At 40.7% G+C, this 24,730-nt stretch overlaps 1 protein-coding gene across 1 annotated transcript in view; it reads left to right on the forward strand.

Moving 5' to 3' along the window:
• si:dkey-110c1.10 (unconventional myosin-Va) overlaps positions 1 to 24,730 on the forward strand; it is a 63,574-nt gene that overhangs the window by 18,592 nt on the left and 20,252 nt on the right. The window contains exons 22-23 of the mRNA XM_051935235.1: positions 18,323 to 18,416; positions 18,510 to 18,658. Of these exons, the coding sequence (XP_051791195.1) occupies positions 18,323 to 18,416; positions 18,510 to 18,658 (243 nt within the window). The remainder of the gene's footprint in view (positions 1 to 18,322; positions 18,417 to 18,509; positions 18,659 to 24,730) is intronic.

Raw genomic sequence — 24,730 nt, forward strand, 5'->3', positions numbered from 1 at the left:
ATCAGAATAACCTCTGCTAGATAGAAGTCATGATAAGAGTAGAGGGGTCCTGTTCTGCCCAAGGACAAGAAGAGGAGCCTCATGTATAAATGGTGTGTACACACAAAAATGTTGCGTATGCCCATTTCCACGATTACATCGAGATGTATAAAAACTAAACTTGCCGTAATGTCATGCACATTTTCATGGCAGCCTCAGACCAGACTTTGAGGAATTGTGCTCTACCTGTTCCTCTGCAAGTTCTGTCCATTCTTGAGATTTTAGCCACATGAGCTTTTCAGTGTGAGCTGGCAGGCCAATCAGGTATTTCTCAGTCATCACTGAGACACTCCATGCCAGCTGTATGGGATGGTATTATCCGCTTGTCATCCAGGCTAACAAGATTTCCTTACACTGTGGGTGAACGGGCAAACATCAAAGCACAGTTCACAGCAACACCAGGTTTTCCAAATTTAATTGGAGATATCGACTGCACGCACGTTGTTATAATGGCGCCTTCAGAGAATGAATCTGCTTATGTATACAGAAAGCATTTTCACTCTACTAATGTGAAAATGATCTGTGATGAGAAAATGTGTCTCATTAATTTTATGGTGAGATATATAAATGTCTTGCCAATAACTGCAGCAGCTTGCTGCTCAAATGGCGTGAGCCCTGGAATTCCTCCACCACCTCCAGTGGTACTGACAGTCAGACTGTGGGCTGTGACTCGCCTTTTCATGTCAACATTAATATCTGACCACTTCTTTTTTATTTCAGGCACTGTGTGACTTTCTGAACTTGAAATTTTGAGTGCCTCTGCCGCACTGTGCCACTCCATCAATTTCTTTTTGTTGCTTATACCGCTGCTTAAGCTACCAAATGCTATGTTTTTCCTGGCTTCCAATTCACTGAGCAGGACCTCCATTTCGCATTCGCTGAAATTCTTCTGTTTTACATGTACTTTTGCTTTTAACAAAACACCAAATGGAAGGGGCTAGTTATATTGATTTGCATATTCAAATCGGTGAAATTCTAGGAGGAGTCAGGGTGGGGTTGTAGACTCATGCATGTGTGTTAAAATTCACGTTGATGGGTTTTATAAAGGGAAAGGAAAAAAACTTTGGTAATGCACAGTTTTATGCATTTAAATTTTTTTGTGCATACGCACATTTCTAGTTTTGTCCATACGCCATGTTTTAGTGTGAATTCTATGCAAGGTGTTATACATGAGGCCCCTTGAGATGAAAAGCAGTCAAAACCAAAAATTAGTCAAAATCTAAATGACAAAACCTTTTTGTATCAAAGACTAATCACTAATCAGAAATCAAAGTCAGAGAGAAAGCAGTAAAATCAGAAACCAGAAAAAGTTTCATAATGTTTTATCCAAAATCACGGCTATGGAATGCACCTTTGTACCAGATTTAAAGGGTCATGCTGATGATGCCGTTACATCCAAATATGTCCTTGAATCATTGCCACTGACTGTCAACCAGGAGAGTGCCTTTGAATACTATTGTGAATCATGACTCCATGTGACACAAATCCAGAAAACAAGCTATGGTTTAGACTTTAATATTTTGAATAGTATTTAAAAATGTATAAAAATATAACATTTTTAAAATAACTTTCCATATAGCAGTGCCGTGCCACTTGTGACGTCATCAATGCGCCGGTATACAGAGCACTCTAAAGTAGTCACGAGTATCTAAGATTGGACCAAATTCCGCGTACTTCTTGCTTTGAATGTTGATTGTGTTGTATTTCGGCTAGGGTTTCTCCCCGGCTGGGGATCATATCCTTGTTTTATGTAATTCTTTGTTAATGATACTTTCATTTATTATGTGCTTTGTTCTCTGAGGCTGTGCTATGTTCCATGTGTTTTGTGAGATTTCTCCCACCTGCCAATCACGATCCAGAACTGCCTTCTGCCCTATAAATCCAAAGGGTTTTCCATAGTTCCTTTTAATTTATTTTGAAAGTGCTTAGGGGTGTTTGGTGACTTCTGTGATTCTTCTGTGTTTATTCTAATTACTGGAGTTTTGATCCTGTGCTCTGTTTTTTGACTTCACTTTGGAAATACTGTTTTGGGGGTTTTGTTTGCTTTGGATTGCGTTATTGCTTCAGGCGATTCCTTTGTCTTTTCTACTCTATAGAAGTTGCTTTTGTTTCAGAGCATTTTATTAAAAATAAATCTTTTATTCTATAAAGATTTTTCAAGCCACCTTTTCTGAGTCTAGCTAGGTATTTTTGGAACTGTCAGGACTTGTGTGCTTTGGGACTCTGAGCATTCATAATTGATTACGCTGGTCAACAAGCATTTTGCTACTGGGATTCTTTCATCTGTACTTTAACAAATTTATTTGCTGACTCCAAATCTGAAGATCGTTTTCGTCCAGCACATCCCATTTTTTTCGTTATGATGTTCCAGGTCTTGGACTACTAGGGTGACTGGACAGTAAAGGCGATGTGTTTCAGCATTTAAGAAATATGTTTGGTCTTGAGAAAAGTGAAGCCAAAATTAAGGAAGGTGTTTTTGTTGGCCCTGAAATCCGTGAACTGATGCTTGACGATGAGTTCAAAAGGAACTGAAGCCAACTGAATCAGCACCCTCATTCGTGCAGGTTGTCCAGAATTTTCTTGACTGTCACAGAGCAGAGAATTATACTGAGCTTGTGGAGAATATGCTGAAAGCGTATCAGCGTATGGGAGCAGGAATGTCACTGAAGACGCATTTTTTCTCATTTCATCTCATTCTCATCTCGACTTTTTTCCACCAAATCTAAGCGATGTCAGAGATGAGCATGGGGAAAGATTTCATCAAGATACATAGGTGATAGATAGATAGATAGATAGATAGATAGATAGATAGATAGATAGATAGTTAGATAGATAGATAGATAGATAGATAGATAGATAGATAGATAGAATAGATAGATAGATAGATAGATAGATAGATAGATAGATAGATAGATAGATACTTTATTAATCCCAAGGGGAAATTCACGTACTCCAGCAGCACCTTACTGATACAAAAAACAATATTAAATTAAAGATTGATAATAATGCAGGTAAAAAACAGACAATATCTTTGTATAATGTTAATGTTTACCCCCCCTGGGTGGAATTGAAGAGTCGCATAGTTTGGGGGAGGAACGATCTTTTCAGTCTGTCAGTGAAGCAGGACATTGACAGCAGTCTGTCGCTGAAGCTGCTCCTCTGTCTGGAGATGATCCTGTTCAGTGGATGCAGTGGATTCTCCATAATTGATAGGAACCTGCTCAGCGCCCATCGCTCTGCCACGGATGTCAAACTGTCCAGCTCCATGCCAACAACAGAGCCTGCCTTCCTCAACAGTCTGTCCAGGCGTGAGGCAACCGTCTGATAGAACATTTGCAGCATCTTATTGCAGATGTTGAAGGACGCCAGCCTTCTAAGGAAGTATAACCTGCTCTGTCCTTTCTTACACAGAGCATCAGTATTGGAAAACTGATATCGGGGAAAAATTCACTCCAAGCATTATGGGTGACTACTGTTGGTTCTTGCAAAAAGAGATGGATGTGCAGTACAAGCTCAAAAGCGAGTGCCTCCAACATTTTTGGGCACGCTGACCTCACTTTTATATTGAGGTAAATTGACATAAATATGCTTTAATGTGTCTCTGGTATCGTCTTCTGGTTTGTTTTCAGAATAAGCACATCAAAAGAATTTGGGTGGGACAGAGTCCAAACTCCAGATATCATGTTGATATATTATATTGATATTCAAAAGTGTCAAAATGTCAATGATGTGTATTTCAAAAACCTGATAGCTAGCTTAATTCAGATTTCACATATGAAATGAGTGTAAAAAACTTAATAGAGAGATGCTCTGAAGTTCCCAGAAGCATCAAAAATATTTTGTTGTAGACCAGTGTTACTGGTATTTTGAGCCAAAGCTCTGCCCTTTGACTATGATTTTGGTTTACAGTTTGGCTTGATGTTTCTCTTTTGTTGATTTTAAGTTTTGACCCTTGTTTAGCCCTTGGGCGTGGCTCTTTCTCGTGATCCTCCACTCTTTAATTATGTGGAATGACTGCCCTTTTTTACATTCAGTACGGGGGAGACCAGAAGGGAGGTCTTGCTCCCAGACTGAAAATAAAGGTAGAGGTTCAGAAGATGTCTTATGCAGAACCTACATATTGAGATGCCACTGGGTTAAAGTTTAGAGATAACAAGCAGAAAGAGTTATAATACGGATGAGAAAGAAATTCTGAGGATAATGGGACCCCTTTTACTTTAAGGACTGGCCTGAATAGAAAAAGCAAGAAGAAGGAGGAACACAAAACCAGGACATAATTAATTTGAATATTCTATGTCCAGGGCCCTCATAAATATCACTGAGTGTCTTGATGCCTTGACTATACCATGTCTGAAAAGAGATGGGCTTTCCACCAATATGAAAGGTTGGATAGAAGAAGATGAAGGGTTTGGCTGTGCCAAGATGTTTCTAAACTTTTGGCTAAATTTTGAGAGTATTAATTTCACAACAGGTATGAGGTAAAGGAAGACATGTTAAACATAAGAAGGGTTGGGGTACCAGCTGGTCACCCCATTTAGGGCTTCTTAGAGGAAGTGGAATGGGGTCTCTGCTGTTCAAGCCTTGGAACAGTGCGTAAAAGGGATTACTGTGATAAGCGATAGGACCCTCTCTCTATTGGGGTTGTACTGTTATCTTTTGAAGAGCCTTGAAGCTGTCCCTTAAACACATGAGCGACACTGGATCACAAAATGAATCAGCATTAAAGCAAACCAAATGAGCTAGCAGACCAGCAGTCAGGGTTAGCCTTTAGTTTTCTGTAGTAGTAGCACCTTGTTTAAGGTTAACCCTTCAGTGCATGTTTTTCCTGTTGTGTTGGAGCAGCACTGCCAAAGGTGTGTTTTAGGCTGTTTACATCTGCACTTTTCTAAAGGCATGTTCAGCTTTATATTCTTCTACAGCAGAAGCCACTCCTTTGATATCTTGGCTGTGTGCTTAGGGTCGTTGTCCTGCTGAAAGATGAACCGTCGCCAAGTCTGAGGTCAAGAGCGCTTTGGAGCAGGTTTTCATCCAGGATGTCTCTGTACATTGCTGCAGTCATCTTTCCCTTTATCCTGACTAGTCTCCCTGTCTCTGCCGCTGAAAAACATCCCCATAGAATGATGCTGCCACCACCATGCTTCACTGTAGGGATGGTATTGGCCTGATGATGAGCGGTGCCTGGTTTCCTCCAAACGTGACGCCTGGCATTCACACCAAAGAGTTCAATCTTTGTCTCATCAGACCAGAGAATTTTCTTTCTCATGGTCTGAGAGTCCTTCAGGTGCCTTTTGGCAAACTCCAGGCGGGCTGCCATGTGCCTTTTACTAAGGAGTAGCTTCCGTCTGGCCACTCTACCATACAGGCCTGATTGGTGGATTGCTGCAGAGATAGTTGTCCTTCTGGAAGGTTCTCCTCTCTCCACTGAGGACCTCTGGAGCTCTGACAGAGTGACTATCGGGTTCTTGGTCACCTCCCTGACTAAGACCCTTCTTCCCCGATCGCTCAATTTAGATGGCCGGCCATCTCTAGGAAGAGTCCTGGTGGTTTCGAACTTCTTCCACTTACGGATGATAGAGGCCACTGTGCTCATTGGGACCTTCAAAGCAGCAGAAATTTTTCTGTAACCTTCCCCAGATTTGTGCCTTGAGACAATCCTGTCTCGGAGGTCTACAGACAATTCTTTTGACTTCATGCTTGGTTTGTGCTCTGACATGAACTGTCAACTGTGGGACCTTCTATAGACAGGTGTGTGCCTTTCCAAATCATGTCCAGTCAACTGAATTTACCACAGGTGGACTCCAATGAAGCTGCAGAAACATCTCAAGGATGATCAGGTGAAACAGGATGCACCTGAGCTCAATTTTGAGCTTCATGGCAAAGGCTGTGAATACTTATGTACATGTGCTTTCTCAATTTTTTTATTTTTAATCTATCTATCTATCTATCTATCTATCTATCTATCTATCTATCTATCTATCTATCTATCTATCTATCTATCTATCTATCTATCTATCTATCTATCTATCATCTATCTATCTATCTATCTACTATCTATCTATCTATCTATCTATCTATCTATCTAGTAAACTAGTTGATTAAATTTTAAAGTCCAGCAATTCATCAGTCAGTGTTAGCCTTGGTTATTTGGCTTTTTCATTTTTAGACCCTGTGGAAATATTAGAAAAAAGAAGCTCCACAAAAACAAAGTTTTGGGGACCATCCCCTTATATTGTCCAACAGACAAAAATAAAGCAGAAAAAACGGTTGAAATGATCAAAAGTACTGTAATGGTAGCAATTGACAAAGTACATGAAACAAAATGGCATTTATATACAGTAATGAAATGAAAACAGGAAGTGGTTGGCAGGAAATGATGTCGAATTCAGGAGCCGGAAGCGATGTCATTTTGAACGGAACCGGAAGTGAAGTCATCCATAGTGGTCGGAAGTGACGTCATGGCTGGCGCCTGAAAGGACTTATTGGCTGCCATTTTGGAACCCGGAAATGGAAGGACTTATTTTTCTTTGGTTTTCCTGTTGGGAGACTAAGAGATTTGAGTAAGTACCACGTGACAACCCCTTGTCTCGCAATGTTTCACTCACCTTTAGGCTTTTTGACTGCCTCCTAATCGCACATGTGTGACAACGTGTTCGCGTGTAATGCGTTATTAAGATAGCCCATGTCAGTCTATCTGTCTGTCTGTCTGTACACATAAAACAACTTGGTCCTGAGTGGACCAAATTTGTTGAAATGTCACACACAAACAACAGCAAGTTGTTTCTCCTTTATTAACACTAGAATTACCAAAGCCTATGAAAAAACTTGTAGATCTGTCCCACCATATAAATCGCTTCGCACCTCTCCATCAGCGTGTTTTGTCCTGTAAATGTGTCGATAAGCAGCAAGCAGCCTGCTATCATATCCCCCACTGCCACACAGTTTTCTCAGCTCAAGTCTGTTTACCTGTAGGTCAGTTGCTTAGAGTTGTATAGAGTGAGAAGTCGAGCAAAATGACACCTTTTATAAATACTATATCATTATTTGGAACACATACATTTCATGTGTGTTCCATGTCTAACACAAACTATATAAACACATCGTTAAAACAGAAACGTTTTTCATGTTTAAGTAATAATTGACAAAATGTAGACATGAATTGTATAATGTGTGAAGTCTGAAGTGCAAATATCAAATAAACACTTTCACAAAAGGTACAAATATAACAGAACAAGTGTGCTACTATTCAAGAATATAACCGCAGAAAAAGAACCTGCGTTAGGGTGCAACATTGACACACATTTGCTATGACTGCTTCAGTGGCGCAACGGTATCAGCTGTTGACTGGTAATCAAAACTTCACGGGTTCGAGTCCGTTTTGAGAAGTGAGCTGCTCTTATTCTTACTATCTTAGAATAAAAACATACATTTGATTTCAGTCTATAACAGCTGGTGTACATTTATGATACTTGTAAAGGTTAGCTTTGTTTTTTTTATTCAGTTTTATTCTCTCAATCACGTTCACGATCCCCCCCCCCCCCCAATTTGACACTGCTGTTTTCACATAAAGACGCGCTTTAACAGAGGTGAACTCAGATGATGATGACGGTTCTACATCGGAGCAAGAATGCATGTCGCACTTTTGCCGTCGCTGTACTTTGTATATGTACGCGGGAAGCTCTGCAGTCTACTTGTGACTTTATGTTGTAGGAAGTAAGTAAATAAATAAAGGTAAATAAGTAAATAACATTCGATCAGGCTCTTACATACAAAGTACAGAGACGGCAGCTTCCACCTTCTGCTATAGACTCTTCAGTATGCGAGCAACTCTCCACGCTAGTGTTTAGATCTGGACGGTGTAAGTGCCCAAAACATTAACATTTATATGTTACTTACGTAAAAGCCAGATCAAATGTTATTTACTTATTTACCTTGATTTATTTACTTACTTCCTACAGCGTAAAGTCACAAGTAGACTACAGAGATTCCTGTGTTTGATCGACACGAGCATGCTAAAAAAATATGAGTAATTCCATGAAAAGTGCCTGCTGACACTTTAGTACGCAAGCAATGGTATGAGAATGCAGTTAGACTCACTATTTATTCATCCATCCATTATCCAACCCGCTATATCCCAACTACAGGGTCATGGGGGTCTGCTGGAGCCAATCCCAGCCAACACAGGGCACAAGGCAGGAAACAAACCCCAAGCAGGGCGCCAGCCCACCGCAGTGCATGCACACACACCAAGCACACACACACTGGGGACAATTTTGGATTGCCAATGCACCTAACCTGCATGTCTTTGGACTGTGGGAGGAAACCCACACAGACACGGGGAGAACATGCAAACTCCATGCAGGGATGACCAGGGAGCGAACCCGGGTCTCCTAACTGTGAGGCAGCAGCACTACCCACTGTGCCACCATGCCACCCGTACTCACTATTTACCTTACACTAAATTAACCAAACAGCCATTATCTGCATTTTATAATTATTCACTGTTTCACTAACACTATAATTTACTAAGGTGTCCAGACAACCCAGCGACAGCGCATTTACAATTTCAGGCAATGCGTACCGATAAATAAATGAAGAATATTAAAATGGCCATGTTTAAACAGACTGCCATCTAATAAAACGTTGCTTTGCCGACACAAGCATTATCACAATACCAGTAATGGTGCACTGCACATTATACACTTGACTTCTAGTTTTCATCCTCTTTCTCTGTACGTTTAACATTCGTTTGCTCAGAGGTTGATGCACTTGCTGTTTCCTAAGCAGCTCTTCTTTTCTCCACCCTAGTGGCTCACTTCTTCTCTTCTGTCATTGGCATCTTTTCGCGTTAAAACTGATTAAGTCGGTGTTTGTGTTGCAATGACTTTGTATGTTTGCCTCAATCTGCCTCAAAAATGACTTAAGATATGAAGCGGTAGAGGAAGTGATGGTGAAGGTGGTATGGATGAGAACGGCGCCCGTACACATGCGCCACACGGCCATCCTGCTGGCCGCTGCCAAGAGCTGATTCTACAATAAAATAAAATAAAAATAAAAAGAGGAATAACCTTAGGAGTCAATCATCACCACAAAGCGGATAGCAGACGTCACATAGTAGATGTGTACCAAATTTCAGGTCAATACGTCAAACGGTTTGCAAGCTACAGGCGATTTAAAATCCTGGACAGACAAACGGACAGCCATGGTAGCGTATTATATAAGAAGACATTTAGAACTTCAAGGGGCATAAAACCAACCATATGTAATATACGAATAATAACGTGGTCAAAACTGGGGAAAGCTTCACTAAGAATGTGTTAAATTTGCACAGCATCAGCATGTAAGAAGCAGACACAAACAAACAGAACTGCCATTTATTTGTTTACATTTCAAGAAATGTGTAGAATTCTTTGTGTTCATTTGTGAAGTCCTGGTTTTGCTGATGATGATGAGATAAATGAGATATTAGACAAATGAAGATGGGCTTTATGTGTGGGCATATATACTGCGATAAAAACACAGACCAGACATCATAAAAAGGTTTGGGGTAGCCACCCGTATAATATCCCTGGCTGCAAAAGGTTTTGAGATTGACAGAGATGTTCACAATACTGAGTCCAAAACAGAGCTGATTCCTTGGTAGTAAGATGGCGGCTTTAAAGGCCCATATAGGAAGTGACGTCATCAAAGGCCCCAGACACAGAAGTGACATCGTCTGCACCGGAAGTGGCCTCATCGAAGGGCCCGGGCTCAGAAGTGACGTAATTGAAGGCCCCAGACCCGGAAGTGACATCATCTGGGCTAGAAGTGACGTCATCGAAGGGCCCAGGCCCAGAAGTGACGTCATCTGAGGTACCGGAACCTGGCAGGATTTCACGGGAAAGGTCTGCAGGGAACTGAGAAAGACAGTTAGTGCACCCCGCCGCCCCCTGGTTGGATGTGGTATTACCACTACTTAAGCCCTTCAGCTGCCTCCTATTCGCACGTGTGTGACAATGCCAAACAAATGTCCTGACTGGGGATTTTGAAAATCTGGTTACCCTGTAATTTACTCTCGGAGTGTAACATACACATGCTGGTCACTCGCTGTAATAAAGTTTGCATTGCAGATCCCGTTTTATGAAAATTACAACAGCCAGACATGCTCAAGCAAAGAAGGAATTAATTACAAAAGTCTTTTTTTAGGTTAATTTTCCATCCATTATCCAACCTGCTATATCCTAACTACAGGGTCATGGGGGTCTGCTGGAGCCAATACTAGCCAACACAGGAAACAAACCCCGGGCAGGGTGCCAGCCCACCGCAGGGCACACACGCACCAGGGACAATTTAGAATCACCAATGCACCTAACCTGCATGTCTTTGGGCTGTGGGAAGAAACCCACGCAGACACGGGGAGAAACATGCAAACTCCACGCAGCGAGGACTCGGGAAGCGAACCCAGGTCTCCAAACTGCGAGGCAGCAGCGCTACCCACTGCGCCAGCATGCTGCCCTAAGTTAATTGTTAATTGCAAATTGTCACTATGTGTGAATATGACAGTGTGTGTGTGTGTTTATGTGAGTGAGAGTGGTCCTTATGATAGACTAGAACTCTGTCCAGGACTGTTTTCCACCTTTTCCCACTCCTGGAGAGATTGCCTTTGGCACCTGTAACACTGAAATGGATTGAGAAAGTTCTAGAACCGCCCTAGTGAGCTCAGTTCATGGAGGGCTACAATGCCAGCACAGCCCTCAAATGCACCTGAATGTTATACCATAGATAGATAGATAGATAGATAGATAGATAGATAGATAGATAGATAGATAGATAGATAGATAGATAGATAGATAGATAGATAGATAGATAGATAGATAGATACTTTATTAATCCCAATGGGAAATTCACATTTTCCAGCAGCAGCATACTGATACAATAAATAATATTAAGTTAAAGAATGATGATAATGCAGGTGAAAAAAAGACAATAACTTTATATAATGTTAAATGTTAATGTTTACCCTCCAGGGTGGAATTGAAGAGTCGCATAGTTTGGGGGAGGAACGATCTCCTCAGTCTGTCAGTGGAGCAGGACAGAGACAGCAGTCTGTTGCTGAAGCTGCTCCTCTGTCTGGAGATGATCCTATTAAGTGGATGCAGTGGATTCTCCATAATTGATAGGAGCCTGCTGAGCGCCCGTCGCTCTGCCACAGATGTTAAACTGTCCAGCTCCATGCCAACAATAGAGCCTGCCTTCCTCACCAGTTTGTCCAGGCGTGAGGCGTCTTTCCTCTTAATGCTGCCTCCCATACATACGTACATCTTGTAACTTTTTATAGGATCAGCACACCAAAACTAGCCTTATGCCTTCAGCGATAGTCTTCTATGGAGGTAGACTGTGTGGTGTAGCAGCCAAGGCACTGGATGTTAAATAGTAAGGTTACTGGTTTAATTCATGCCTCTGACTTGCTGTGTAACTCTTTTAGGTTAGATCAATGGTGGCAACAAGACTAAGAGAGGAAGAAACAGACATAGTGGAATAGAAAGAGATATAAACACACAGGACTGTGCAACGTGGTGTAGCATGGGAATGCTTTATAAAAATAACCCAACAAACAGCTTGTATTAATCAACAAACTTCCCTAGGAAGTTCAGTAAAGTATTACTATTAAAAAGAAGGAAAAGCAATATATGGATCATGGTGCACAGATTTCACAAGGGCTCTGAAAAATTATTTAAAAACTGACCTTTCAGGTGACCCAACATCCTTACCAGCACATCACGGGTTCAGCTTTGAAGACTGAATTGGTTTCATTTTCATTTGAGGCCTCCTCTGACCTTTTGGGCCCATTTAGGGTTTTAAGTTTTGGTGTCACCCTGAGTGAACTCTTCACTAGAAACAAATAGTGCAGGTGAGGGGGGGTAATGGAAGGGGGGAGTGTAGCGAAGCTGAGAGAGAATGCTATTGTGAAATCTGATTGGCTGTCGGGCTGAGGATATTTTATTTTAGGACCCTGTTTACTGACTTGGAGGTCTTGGGTTTGTAGCTAGCCTCTCCGTGTGTGTACTGATTCCACTGGCCAGAGATAGGAGTTAGTGGTTATTATGGGCATGTCCTTGGAGGTTGCAACTGGAGTACTGCAACGTAACGGGTATAAAAGACCTTCTGGGGCATCCTTTCACTATCTGAGCAGTGGATATAAAAAAAAAGTAAAAAATGAATATCACTTGCTAAAAATGTCTGTGCTTTGTTTGTCTCTGTATTGACAATTTGCTTACATCCTTAACTTTGCTTCTTGTTTTTCATTTTGACATTGAGGAACAGTTTTCTTTAATCTCCTGGTTTTTACCTGTTTTGAATTCACGTCCTTCTCCTGGTTACTCTGAATCCCGTCTGCCCTGCAGACATAACAGGCAGAAGCAGTATTTACATAAAAATGGAAGATGAGCTGTGGTTTTATTAATTGGCAAAGTGTGACACCAAGAAGACAATAATCTAATAATCAAGCCCTGGACATAAAATCTAATTTGTAATTGAAGGAATGCAGAGTCAAAAATTTAAAAAAAAATATGACACCTACAGTCATATGAAAAAGTTTGGGAACCCCTCTCAGCCTGCATAATAATTTACTCTAATTTCAACAAAAAAGATAACAGTGGTATGTCTTTCATTTCCATCTGAGTACTGCGGTGTTTTACGAACAAAGATTTTTAGTGAAGCAGTATTTAGTTGTATGAAATTAAATCAAATGTGAAAAACTAGCTGTGCACAAATGTGGGTCCCTTGTAATTGTGCTGATTTGAATGCCTGTCACTGCTCAATGCTGATTACTTGAAACACCAAATTGGTTGGATTAGCCTGTTAAGTCTTGAACTTCATAGACAGGTGTGTCCAGTCATGAGATATAAAGGTATTTAAGGTGATCAATTACAAGCTGTGCTTCCCTTTGACTCTCCTCTGAAGAGGGACAGCATGGGATCCTCAAAGCAACTCTCAAAAGATCTGAAAACAAAGATTGTTCAGTCTCATGGTTTAGGGGAAGGCTACAAAAAGCCATCTCAGAGGTTTAAACTGTCAGTTTCAACTGGAAGGAATGGAATCAGGAAATGGAAGGCCACAGGCACAGTTGCTGTTAAACCAGCAGGTCTGGCAGGCCAAGAAAAATACAGGAGCGGCACATGAGCAGGATTGTGAGAATGGTTACAGACAACCCACAGATCACCTCCAAACACCTGCAAGAACATCTTGCTGCAGATGGTGTATCTGTACATTGTTCTACAATTCAGCGCAATTTGCACAAAGAACATCTGTATGGCAGGGTGATGAGAAAGAAGCCCTTTCTGCACTCACACCACAAACAGAGTCGCTTGTTGTATGCAAATGCTCATTTAGACAAGCCAGATTAATTTGGGAACAAAGTGCTTTGGACTGATGAGACAAAAATGGAGTTATTTGGTCCTAACAAAAAGCGCTTTGCGGAAGAAGAACACCACATTACAAGAAAAATTCCTGCTACCTACTGTCAAATTTGGTGGAGGTTCCATCATGCTGTGGGGCTGTGTGGCTAGTTCAGGGACTGGGGTCCTTGTTAAAGTCGAGGGTCAGATGAACTTAACCCAATATCAACAAATTCTTCAGGATAATGTTCAAGCATCAGTCACAAAGTTGACGTTATGCAGGGGATGGATATTCCAACAAGACGATGACCCAAAACACAGTTCGAAATCTACAAAGACATTCATGCAGAGAGAGAAGTACAATGTTCTGGAATGGCCGTCACAGTCCCCTGACTTGTATATCATCGAAAATCTATGAGATGATTTGAAGCAGGCTGTCCATGCTCAGCAGCCATCACATTTAACTGAACTGGAGAGATTTTGTATGAAGAAGGTCAGAAATACCTCCATCCTGAATCCAGACACTCCTCAAAGGCTATAGGAGGACAGCGTCTAGAGGCTGTTATATTATAAAAGGAGGCTCAACTAAGTATTGATGTCATATCTCTGTTGGGGGGCCCAAATTTATGCACCTGTCTAATTTTGTTATGATGCATATTGCATATTTTCTGTTAATCCAATAAACTTAATGTCACTGCTGAAATACTACTGTTTCCATAAGGCACGTCATATATTAAAAGGAAGTTGATACTTTGAAAGCTCAGCCAATGATAAACAGAAATCCAAAGAATTAAGAGGGGGTCCCAAACTTTTTCATATGACTGTATCTAGAAAGTTATAGTTAATTAATAAGACTTTGTTACCAAAAGTCAGACTGAAACAATATTGAAAATGCTGTTTTCTTTATTGTATCCACAAACTTGTACACCCAGGAAGTGTATGAAGCTGATCTTTATACCTTCCTCCTACGCCACCCACTTGCAGTTGACCTTACCTAGCAACAGTATAGCAACCATCAACAGAAAGGTCCCAAAATAGCAATGCCAACATGGAGCCGCACAATAAGTCAGTTCACATTAAACATTGTTAAACATACTTTGAAAGTGAAAATCAACACTACCATTGCATTCCTTCACCTCCAAAACCACCAAAACAATCATTTTTACAGACCAAGGAATAGCTGCAAAAAATGAAAAACAAAAGCCAAATCATGACACTGTGAGAAAGTGAAATGGACAGGGTCTGAGTCCTGAGAGATTTCTTACCAGCGACAAATCCTAAGTCACTTTACCTGTCTGTGCTCCAGCTGTAAATATATATATAAATACTGTATATATAAAATCCTAAGCCTAAAAGTGCAATGATTTTGTGCAACGATTTTATGTCACGTTTATTGTCACACTTTAAATCATGCTTATTTTAAAACGTACAAATATATGTTTGGTATCATTCTTTTCAGAATTTATCAAACTTTAATGTGATGTTGTTAGATTTTCATGTTCTTATTCCGTTTTTAAATTATAAACTAAAAAATATCAAGAACTCACGTCCCGTGAAACGAGACTTAACCAAGAGTGCCAAGAGATTTAACCACAAATGGGGCCGGAAATAAAAGACAAAGAGTAGGACAGCTGCTGTACAGGCTTTTAAACATTTGAAGCACCGTGCGAGATGCAGATCACGCGGCACGGCAGCAGCAGTAAGCCAGCAGCTGATCGAGCAAAGAGGAGGTAAAAAAATAAAAATAAAACTGTATTTGTTTCCCATTGTATCACCGTTTAGCGTTCAGCCCCCCCTCTTCAAAACGCTAGCGTCAGAGATGTGAAGTGGCTGGCGCGTAGCACAGGCCGGGGGGGATTGGAGGGCGAAGCGAGCAGGGGGGAACCTCCTAGTATATATGTATGTATGTCTGTGTGTACACAGTCAGCAGCTTGTAAGTTAAGTTGATAAAAGGTAACAGCCAAATATGTTATACTCAAAAATAAAGATCAGTGCTAGAAACGGTTTCTTCAGCTGTTTGGAACTCCATGCTTTAGAGCTCTTCAGTGCTTTGGGACTCGTAGTTCATGACAACAGTTTGGTTTTGTTTAGGATCAGTCCAGCCTTCAGGGTTACCAAATTTTTTTTTTAGATTTTTCACTTTAGAAGCACATCCATCTGGGTTAGGTCTCCGTTCTTACCTGTTTTCATTTATTAATTTCCAAAGGAGCAGTCCATCAGTTAGGGTCAGCCTTCATTATACACCTGTGTAGCTTCCTATAGGAGCAGCCGAGTAAGTAAAATTGACTTTAGCTACTGTAGTCAGATGTGTAGTTTTCTAAAGTTTCTAGAGTTATCCTATGATGTGCTGCTTTGTAGCATTGCTTTGGCTCAGCTCATCTTTCTGGGTTAGCCTTGGCTGCCTTTTATTGTTAAAGTGGAGATGCTAAAGCAAACATGGTTATAGTTACATGTTCACTGTATAATTATTTTTAGCAGCAGATTAACATCAACAAATAAATATGTAACTTTCTACATTGCTCATCAGTCAGGATAAGTGACATTTCTTTTTATTATAGTTTTTATTGTAATAGCTTCTCACTCTGAAGATTTAGTGAGTTTAAGAAAGATGTGTTACGATTAGCAGCATTATTCTAGGCTGTCCGCATTTGTATTTTTGCTTATCAGGCAGATAGATAGATAGATAGATAGATAGATAGATAGATAGATAGATAGATAGATAGATAGATAGATAGATAGATAGATAGATAGATAGATAGATAGATAGATAGATAGATAGATAGATAGATAGATAGATAGATAGATAGATACTTTATTAATCCCAAGGGGAAATTCTCATACTCCAGCAGCAGCATACTGATAAAGAAAATATTAAATTAAAGAGTGATAACAATGCAGGTATACAGACAGACAGTAACTTTGTATAATGTTAACGTTTACCCCCCCGGGTGGAATTGAAGAGTCGTATAGTTTGGGGGAGGAACGATCTCCTCAGTCTGTCAGTGGAGCAGGACGGTGACAGCAGTCTGTCGCTGAAGCTGCTCCTCTGTCTGGAGATGATCCTGTTCAGTGGATGCAGTGGATTCTCCATGATTGACAGGAGTCTGCTCAGCGCCCGTCGCTCTGCCACGGATGTCAAACTGTCCAGCTCCGTGCCTACAATAGAGCCTGCCTTCCTCACCAGTTTGTCCAGGCGTGAGGCGTCCCTCTTCTTTAAGCTGCCTCCCCAGCACACCACCATGTAGAAGAGGGCGCTCGCCACAACCGTCTGGTAGAACATCTGCAGCATTTTATTGCAGATGTTGAAGGACACCAGCCTTCTAAGGAAGTATAGCCGGCTCTGTCCTCTCTTGCACAGCGCATCAGTATTGGCAGCCCAGTTCAGTTTGTCATCCAGCCGCACTCTCAGGTATTTATAGGTCTGCACCATCTGCACACAGTCACCTCTGATGATCATGAGGTCCAAGAGGGGCCTGAGCCTCCTAAAATCCACCACCAGCTCCTTGGTTTTGCTGGTGTTCAGTTGTAGGTGGTTTGAGTCGCACCATTTAACAAAGTTCTTGATGAGGTTCCTGTACTCCTCCTCCTGCCCACTCCTGATGCAGCCCACGATTGCAGTGTTGTCAGCGAACTTTTGCACGTGGCAGGACTCAGAGTTGTATTGGAAGTCCGATGTATATAGGCAGAACAGGACCGGAGAAAGTACAGTACAGTCCCCTGCGGCGCTCCTGTGTTGCTGACCACAATGTCAGACCTGCAGTTCCCAAGACGCACATACTGAGGTCTCTCTTTAAGACAGTCCACGATCCATGCTACCAGGTATGAATCTACTCCCATCTCTGTCAGCTTGACCCTAAGGAGCAGAGGTTGGATGGTGTTGAAGGCGCTAGAGAAGTCCAGAAACATAATTCTTACTGCACCACTGCCTTAATGTTAATGGTCGAGTTTGGCCTTGATTTGTCAGATTTGCAGTTTCCAATAGTTGCATCCTATAACTCAGTGTTAGCCTTTATATATTATAAGAATCTCTAATTTTGTATGAATGGAGGTCAGTATAATGGATCAGCCATTGCTCACTTCATGGTATTCAGTAGAAGCAGCCATTCAGTCAAGGTATTCCTTGTTTGTCCATAATTGTACCTTTCTTTAGCTTCAGACTAGCCTTTTTGATTTTGGCTGGTTAGATCTGTCGTTTTCAATAGGTGCCATCCTGCAATCAGGGTTAGCTTTTATTGCTTGGCTTTGTAGAGTTTATGCCAGAAACACATCACTAAGAGAAATTCCTGTTTGTTGAAATTAGTAATTTTCCATAGCTGCTTACTAGCAGACATGATCTGCCTCTGCTAGTTACATCACTAATTTTGTATGAGTGCAGCCCAGCAGGAAGGGTTAGCCGTTGTTGTTCAGATTTGTGTTTTTTTTTTTATGCTGAAAGCACATCACTATGGGATATCACTTCACTGTTCATATTACTTTTCTATAGATGCTCAACAGAAGCAGTAATTGGCCTAATGTATCTGTGGAGTCCAGGGAACAGGATAAGCCTGATGTTTGTCTGCAGAAACAGCCCTTTAGTCAGGATTATCCTTGGTTGTCCGCCTCTGTACTTTTCTTTAGCTGCAGTCTAGACATCATGGTTGATTTGGTTGGTTAGATTTGCAATTTTCAATATGAGCAGTCCTGCAATCAGGGTTATCCTTTGTTGTTTCTTGTATCAGTCAGAGGTTTGGCTTGGCCTCTTTAGAACTGTCGTTTGTTGTAGTATCAGGCTTAGTGTCGGGGTTTAGCCTCAACTTTTCTGATTTGTGGATTCGTACAACATAAACCTTGTTACCAGAGTCAAGTTCCAGAGCACTGTCTGACCAGCATTTGTGTGCCATCTCACTTTTTGAGTCCTTCTTCTCCCTCAGGCCATGAAATCCCTTGAGCTGGAGAAATGTGCACTTATTCAAGAAAAGGAGGATCTGCATAGTCATTTGGTGAAAATGGAGCAGGAAATGGAAGGTATGTGAACTCAACTCAATGTCCAGAGTGAGAGGTCTGGTATCTGTTGACATTCTATGTGTATGTGATTGTGCCTTTTATTACAACCGTCAGATAAGATCAATCAACAGGTGACGCTGGAGAAGACAAGCCTTAGCCTGGAACTGGAGGAGGAGCGGAGACGCTATCAGGGTCTGCTGAAGGAGTTTTCGCGGTTGGAGCAGCGATATGAGAACCTCAAGGAGGAGATGGCTTTTAGTGAGGTACTCCTCCAACTCTAGCTACCCCACAATTTTGGTTACCTTCAGGTGTATCATAGTCAATTGTCATATAGCACTCTTATGCACTCTTTATTTGTATCAAATTGTTTGGATTGGAATGGTCTGCTAATAGTAGCAAATGGCCAACATTCAACACGTTGCCACTCTCCCAGGTCATGACAAATAAAAACATTTTAGAAGAAAGTTTAGGCCTATTGTGAATTTCTATCACACACAGCACAAAAAAGGGAGCAGGTTTTCAACAAAAAAAAAACACTCAGAAGTCCAAGCTTGCCCTTAGTTCTGGTCTCAGCCCCCAGACGGCCTAGCCCTCACCCCAAAACCTCAAAAGGTAGGCTTTCCTGTCTTTGCAAACCCAAAGTGGGTATAAGGCTTTGAAAGTTCACAAAGTGAAGGCCAGAAAAATAGGCAAAAACCTTAAGCAAACAAGTCCTAATACAGGATCCAATTAACAGTACCTTAAGATGTGGCAGGAGTACAAACCAGTAAAACCAAAGAAACACAAGATTCGCAAATCAAATCAGGAAACACAAAGAAACAAAGATGAAGGGAGAGCTTCTGTCATATTGTCATGTGTATAGAGTACAGTGAGATTCATACTTGCATGCCCAACCAAAATGCAGGCCATTTTCTCTGTCTGGTGCCATGAGAATGAATGCAAATGTATTAAAGTTTATAGCTTAATAAAACAGAAAGCCAAATCGGCTTACCTGATGTCAATTTAAGGGAAAAGCAGTGAATTAATTTGGAAATATTTTGTTATGAACTGAGAATACCAGTGCTAAAGAGTTTCAAAAGTGCCCTGTAGAGGAGGAACCTTCAAGCCTGGCTAGTAACAAGGGCAAACACTGAATCTATTTTTTATTTTAATTTATTGATTTTATTAAAAACAAATAGCATTCCATACAAATAACTCAAGTTTAACAAAAAAAGGTTTGAAACAAATCAACCCTCACCCCTGAGAAAGAGAGCTAGGCCAGCAGAGTAGAACTTCAAACTAGTAAAAATAAGTAAATAGATACATTAAGAAGCGATTAAAGATAAATGGAGTTAATTGCTGCAATAACCCCAATACTGAAAAATCCTGGTGCCGATCTGACTAATTTCAGTAATTTTTGTCCTATTTCTAATTTACCCTTCATTTCCAAAATTCTTGAAACAATAGTAGCTATTCAACTTCATTCTCATGTATCTCAAAATAATCTGTATGTACAGTTCCAGTCTGGTTTTCACCCTCTCCACAGTACAGAAATGGCACTTATCAAAATTACTAACAACCTTTTTATGTCTGCTGACTCTGATTTAATTACTATTCTCATCCTTCTTCATCTGAGTGTGGCCTTTGACACTATTTGTCACACTACTCTTCTCAATAGATTATCTTCGATTGGCATTACCCACACTCCACTAGATTGGTTCAGATCCTATCTCTCAGGCCGCACTCAGTTTGTTTCTGCTTAAAACTTTCACATCCCAACCCACCTCTGTTACTTCAGGTGGGCTCTGTCCTGGAGCCCCTCCTTTTCATTATTTTCCTCCTTCCCCTTGGCAATATCTTTCGTAACTATAACATTAGCTTCCACTGTTACGCTGATGACACCCAGCTCTACCTCACTAGCAAACCTACTGTTTCCTTGCCACCTTCCTCACTTATTGATTGCAAAGCAGAAATCAAATCCTGGTTTTCTTCAAATTTTCTTAAATTAAACAGTGACAAAACTGAGGCTCTCCTCATTGGTACAAAATCAACATTATCCAAAACTGATCATCTTTCATTTGTTATTGATAATTCCTCTGTCTCACGTTCCCCACAGGTTAAGTGTCTGGGTGCCATCCTTGACAGTACTCTTTATCTTTTCAGTCCCACATCAATAACATCTCCCGGTCTGCATATTTCCACCTGCGTAACACGAATCGTATTCTCCCCACACCACTGCTCTCCTTGTTCATAGCCATGTCACCTCTCGTCTGGATTATTGCAATTCCCTTTTCTTTGGTCTTTCTCACAAATCTCTTTATAAGCTTCAACTGGTCCAGAATTTAGCTGCACTCATCATTACTAGAACCTCCCTCTACTCACCATATCACTCCTGTCTTGCAGCAGCTTCACTGGCTTCTAGTTAAGTTCCGCATTGATTTCAAAATTGTTCTGTTAACTTTTAAGGCTCTCCACAACCTTGCCCCTCCATATCTTTCCGATCTCCTCCATGTTGCCATTCCCTCCTGGACCCTTAGCTCCTCTTCCTCCATCCACTTAACTGACCCTTTCGTCCGTCTTACCACTATGGGGAACGGGGCGTCAGTTGTTCTGCTGCCCAGCTTTGGAACTCACTACCATCTGAGCTTAGAAATATTGACTCATTCCCACATTTCAAATCTAAACTTAAAACTCATTTGTTTAAGACTGCTATTTCTCTTTGATTACATTTGCTCTGTCTGATTTTAATTTTTGTATTTTAGTTTTGTTTATAATCTGTGTTTTATCTATTGCTCTGTGTCTTTGAGTGTTTAGAAAGGCACCTATGAATAAATAAAATGTTTTATTATTTATTATTATAAAGAATGGAGAGAATCCATTTCCTCAATTTAAATGCTTATTCCAAAATGTTATTGATGAGATCCTGCCAGGTTTTGAAAAATTTCTGCACAGATACTCTAAGTAACATCAGTTACCCACTGACTGAAAAGTGGAGAGTTAGGATTCTTCCAGTTAACAAGACAAGTTTACATGCCAATAGTGTAGTAAAGGCCATTACAGTTTGTTTGTCCTTCTCCACTTTAAGCCCCTCTGTAAGCCCACCAAACACAGCTGTTAGTGGATTAGGAGGGATTGTGACACCAAGGCTGTCTGAAAGGCATTTAAAGATTTTGGTCTAGAATGATGTTAGTTTGGTGCAGGCCCAGAACATGTGACCCAGTGAGGCTGGAACTTGATTGCAACGTTCGCAGGTTGGATTTGCTCAGGAAACATTTTGGACAGTTTTAAACTAGACAGATGTGCTCGATATATAATTTTAAGTTGAATAATTGTATGCATGGCGCATGTGGAGCGCGAGTGAATTCTCTGCATTGCTGTCTTCCACTCCTTTTCTGACATGTTGAGTGAGAGATCCTTTTCCCCTTGTCCTCTTGGATCTTTGAAAGGGAGGGACTGTAAAAAGGTTTTATATATTACGGAAATGCTGTCTGAGTCCTCAGGACTGATCAATATTTTTTCCGGCATAGAGATAGGTGGGAGGTGAGGGAAATTGGGCATGTTCTGTTTAACAAAGTTTCTGATTTGAAGCTAGTGAAAGAAATGTGGTGCTGCTTAAATTTGGAGTGTAATTGTTCATAGGATGCAAAGATATTGTCTATGTACAGATTTCTGAGTGATTTAATCCCAAATGTTTTTCAGATATTAAAAACTGTATACGTTTGAGAGGGTTGAAAAAAGATGGTTCTGTGTGAAGAAGAGACAAGAGACATGGCAAGATTTGGGGCAGCCACCCGTATAATTCAGTATCCTGGCTGCAAAAGTCAATGATTCTTTGTTGAGTCAAGTTTACAAGACAGAGTCCAAAACAGAAGTGACTTCCAGGGAAAAGGTGTGAGGCTTTATAGGAAGTTTGGGGGAAGTGATGTCGTCCTCGGGGTCGGGACCGGAAGTGATGTGTCCCGAGACGAGGCAGTGGCTCCTGGTGGGATTTCCCGGGAAAGGCTTGCAGGGAACTCAGAAAGAGCATCAGTACACCCCGCTCCCCCCTGGGCAGACGTATTATCATTCATCTCTAAGCCCTTCAGCTGCCTCCTATGCACACGTGTGTGACAGTTCTCATGCAGAGGTGCCACAGATAAAAGCTTCTCTATCTTAAAATACTTCCTACATTGGTTCCATATTCTGAGTGAGTGAAGCAGAATCTTTATATTTAAAAAAGATTTATTCTTCACAAGAAAAATCACCTGTAATACTGAGATGCTCCAAAGAGCACAAAAGGCATACAATGCCTGTTAAAAAACAAAGTCCCAATATAGTTTCTAATGAGTGGTCAAAAGGCCGCAATAAGGTAAAATACATCCACTAAATCACAAAGCGCAGTAGAAAACACAAGAAAACTCACCAACTCTCTAGTGCAATCGAATGAACCAGCAGGAACTGTGGAAGACCCTCTTGATTAATAGGGTGGAGGACAGTTCCTGGTAGTGATTAGCAGATGGGTCCACATCCTGGGGGACCACTCACAAAACACATGGAACATAACTCAGGCAGCTTGCATACAGTACAACAACAAAATTAAAAACAATGAATAATGCACATAATTAACAGAAGTAATGTTAACATAAATAAAAGAACCAAAAATTATTAAAATTGACATAAAACATAAATCTGAACCCAAGACGGGGGATTAGAGCAGATAGAACACATGGATGAATATAGGTCACCGTTAGTCAGTTGGAGGACAGTCATATCTATTATATCTATATATATTATTATCTATATATATTATATCTATTGTGAATTTCCCCTTGGGATTAATAAAGTATCTATCTATCTATCTATCTATCTATCTATCTATCTATCTATCTATCTATCTATCTATCTATCTATCTATCTATCTATCTATCTATCTATCTATCTATCTATCTATCTATCTATCTATCTATCTATCTATCTATCTATCCCTTTCTTATTCTGTTTATACATTGCTTATTATGATTCATTACACTCAAAATGACAAGAAGGTTTGTTACCTCTATTAAGACATATAAAGCAGACCCCTGGCATCCTGACCCTAAACTTTATTGGCAGGCTTTGACCTGTCCAGGCCCCAGAAATGGGAAACAGCCTTTCATTGTTCAAACATAATGGAAACTAGGGGGCTCTGCCCCCTGCTCACTTCGTTCATCCACCTGCGGGTTTGGTTTCCCGGATATACAATTTAAAGAGATTGTTATTTTAACAGGAATTGTTACATATGCATTATTTTCACTTTTACTTTAAAACTTTTTTAAAAACAATATTTGGAATTAACTTTTCTTCAAGATCGCATTGAATTTTGATTCCATGTTTGGACGTACATCGTGACAATGCAACGTATAGCTGCCCGTGAGTGAATATCGTTTCTTTCACTCTAATAAATAAAACGACTTCCTCGAATGTTTGTCCATGCTCTTTCTTCTTCGTTTGTCATTGACATGTCATCTAGAACGTAAAAAATTATTGTCCTGATAAAATTTATAAGACCTGAGAGCGCAGGAAACGTGTCTGACAAAAGCATTCACACGACTGAGGTTAGATGACCCTGGTATTGTTTGAAAATAGTTGTAAGTAGGGCGTGACTTGAAAGAGTCTCATGTTAAAAGTCTCCATCTCACGGGAAATCATACCACAATAACGTTTTTGGAACCTTTTCATTCTCGCTGGCAACACGAATTAGACGACCTACCAGTCTCTGACTTAAAGTTTAAATCCAAACAATATATTCGATCTCTATTTGCTGTTCCGTTACTTCACCGAGTAATAACCTCCGTTTGTTTGTGCTAATGCGATCTTCCCTATCCTTTTTTTGAGACTTTGGAATTTTCGTACTTCCATTATTGCTAACCTGCTCTGCATGTGTACCACTCCAACATTTTTGAATTCTTTACGATGTTCTACTTTTTCTTCTTCTCTTTGTCCTTTATTTCTGGCCCCTGGCGTAATTAAATCTGTTTCTCGTGGGATGTATAACGCTGATCACGTTGTGAAGCTGCGTGTCGATCACTTAAAAGCCTGTACAGCAGCTGTCCTTTTGCCACTTCACATCTCTCGTGTTGTGAAGTATGGGCTGATCGCACTCTAAAGAGATGCGTTCGGATCATCTGCTGACTTGCTGCTGCTGGCGAGCTGCATGTTCTGCTTGTCGCGTTGCACGTCGATCATTTAAAGGCCTGTACAGCAGTTGTCATTGTGTCTCACGGGACGTCAAAGTGTCTTCTGAGAAGATCACGTCTCGTCTCCCTTGTCTCCCTCCCAAAATTTTTTTTATAATAGACAGATATACAAAACGTATCAAAATACCCTCCAAGAGAGAG

The sequence above is a fragment of the Erpetoichthys calabaricus genome, chromosome 12, assembly GCF_900747795.2.
Source record: "Erpetoichthys calabaricus chromosome 12, fErpCal1.3, whole genome shotgun sequence".
Lineage (NCBI taxonomy): Eukaryota > Metazoa > Chordata > Cladistia > Polypteriformes > Polypteridae > Erpetoichthys > Erpetoichthys calabaricus.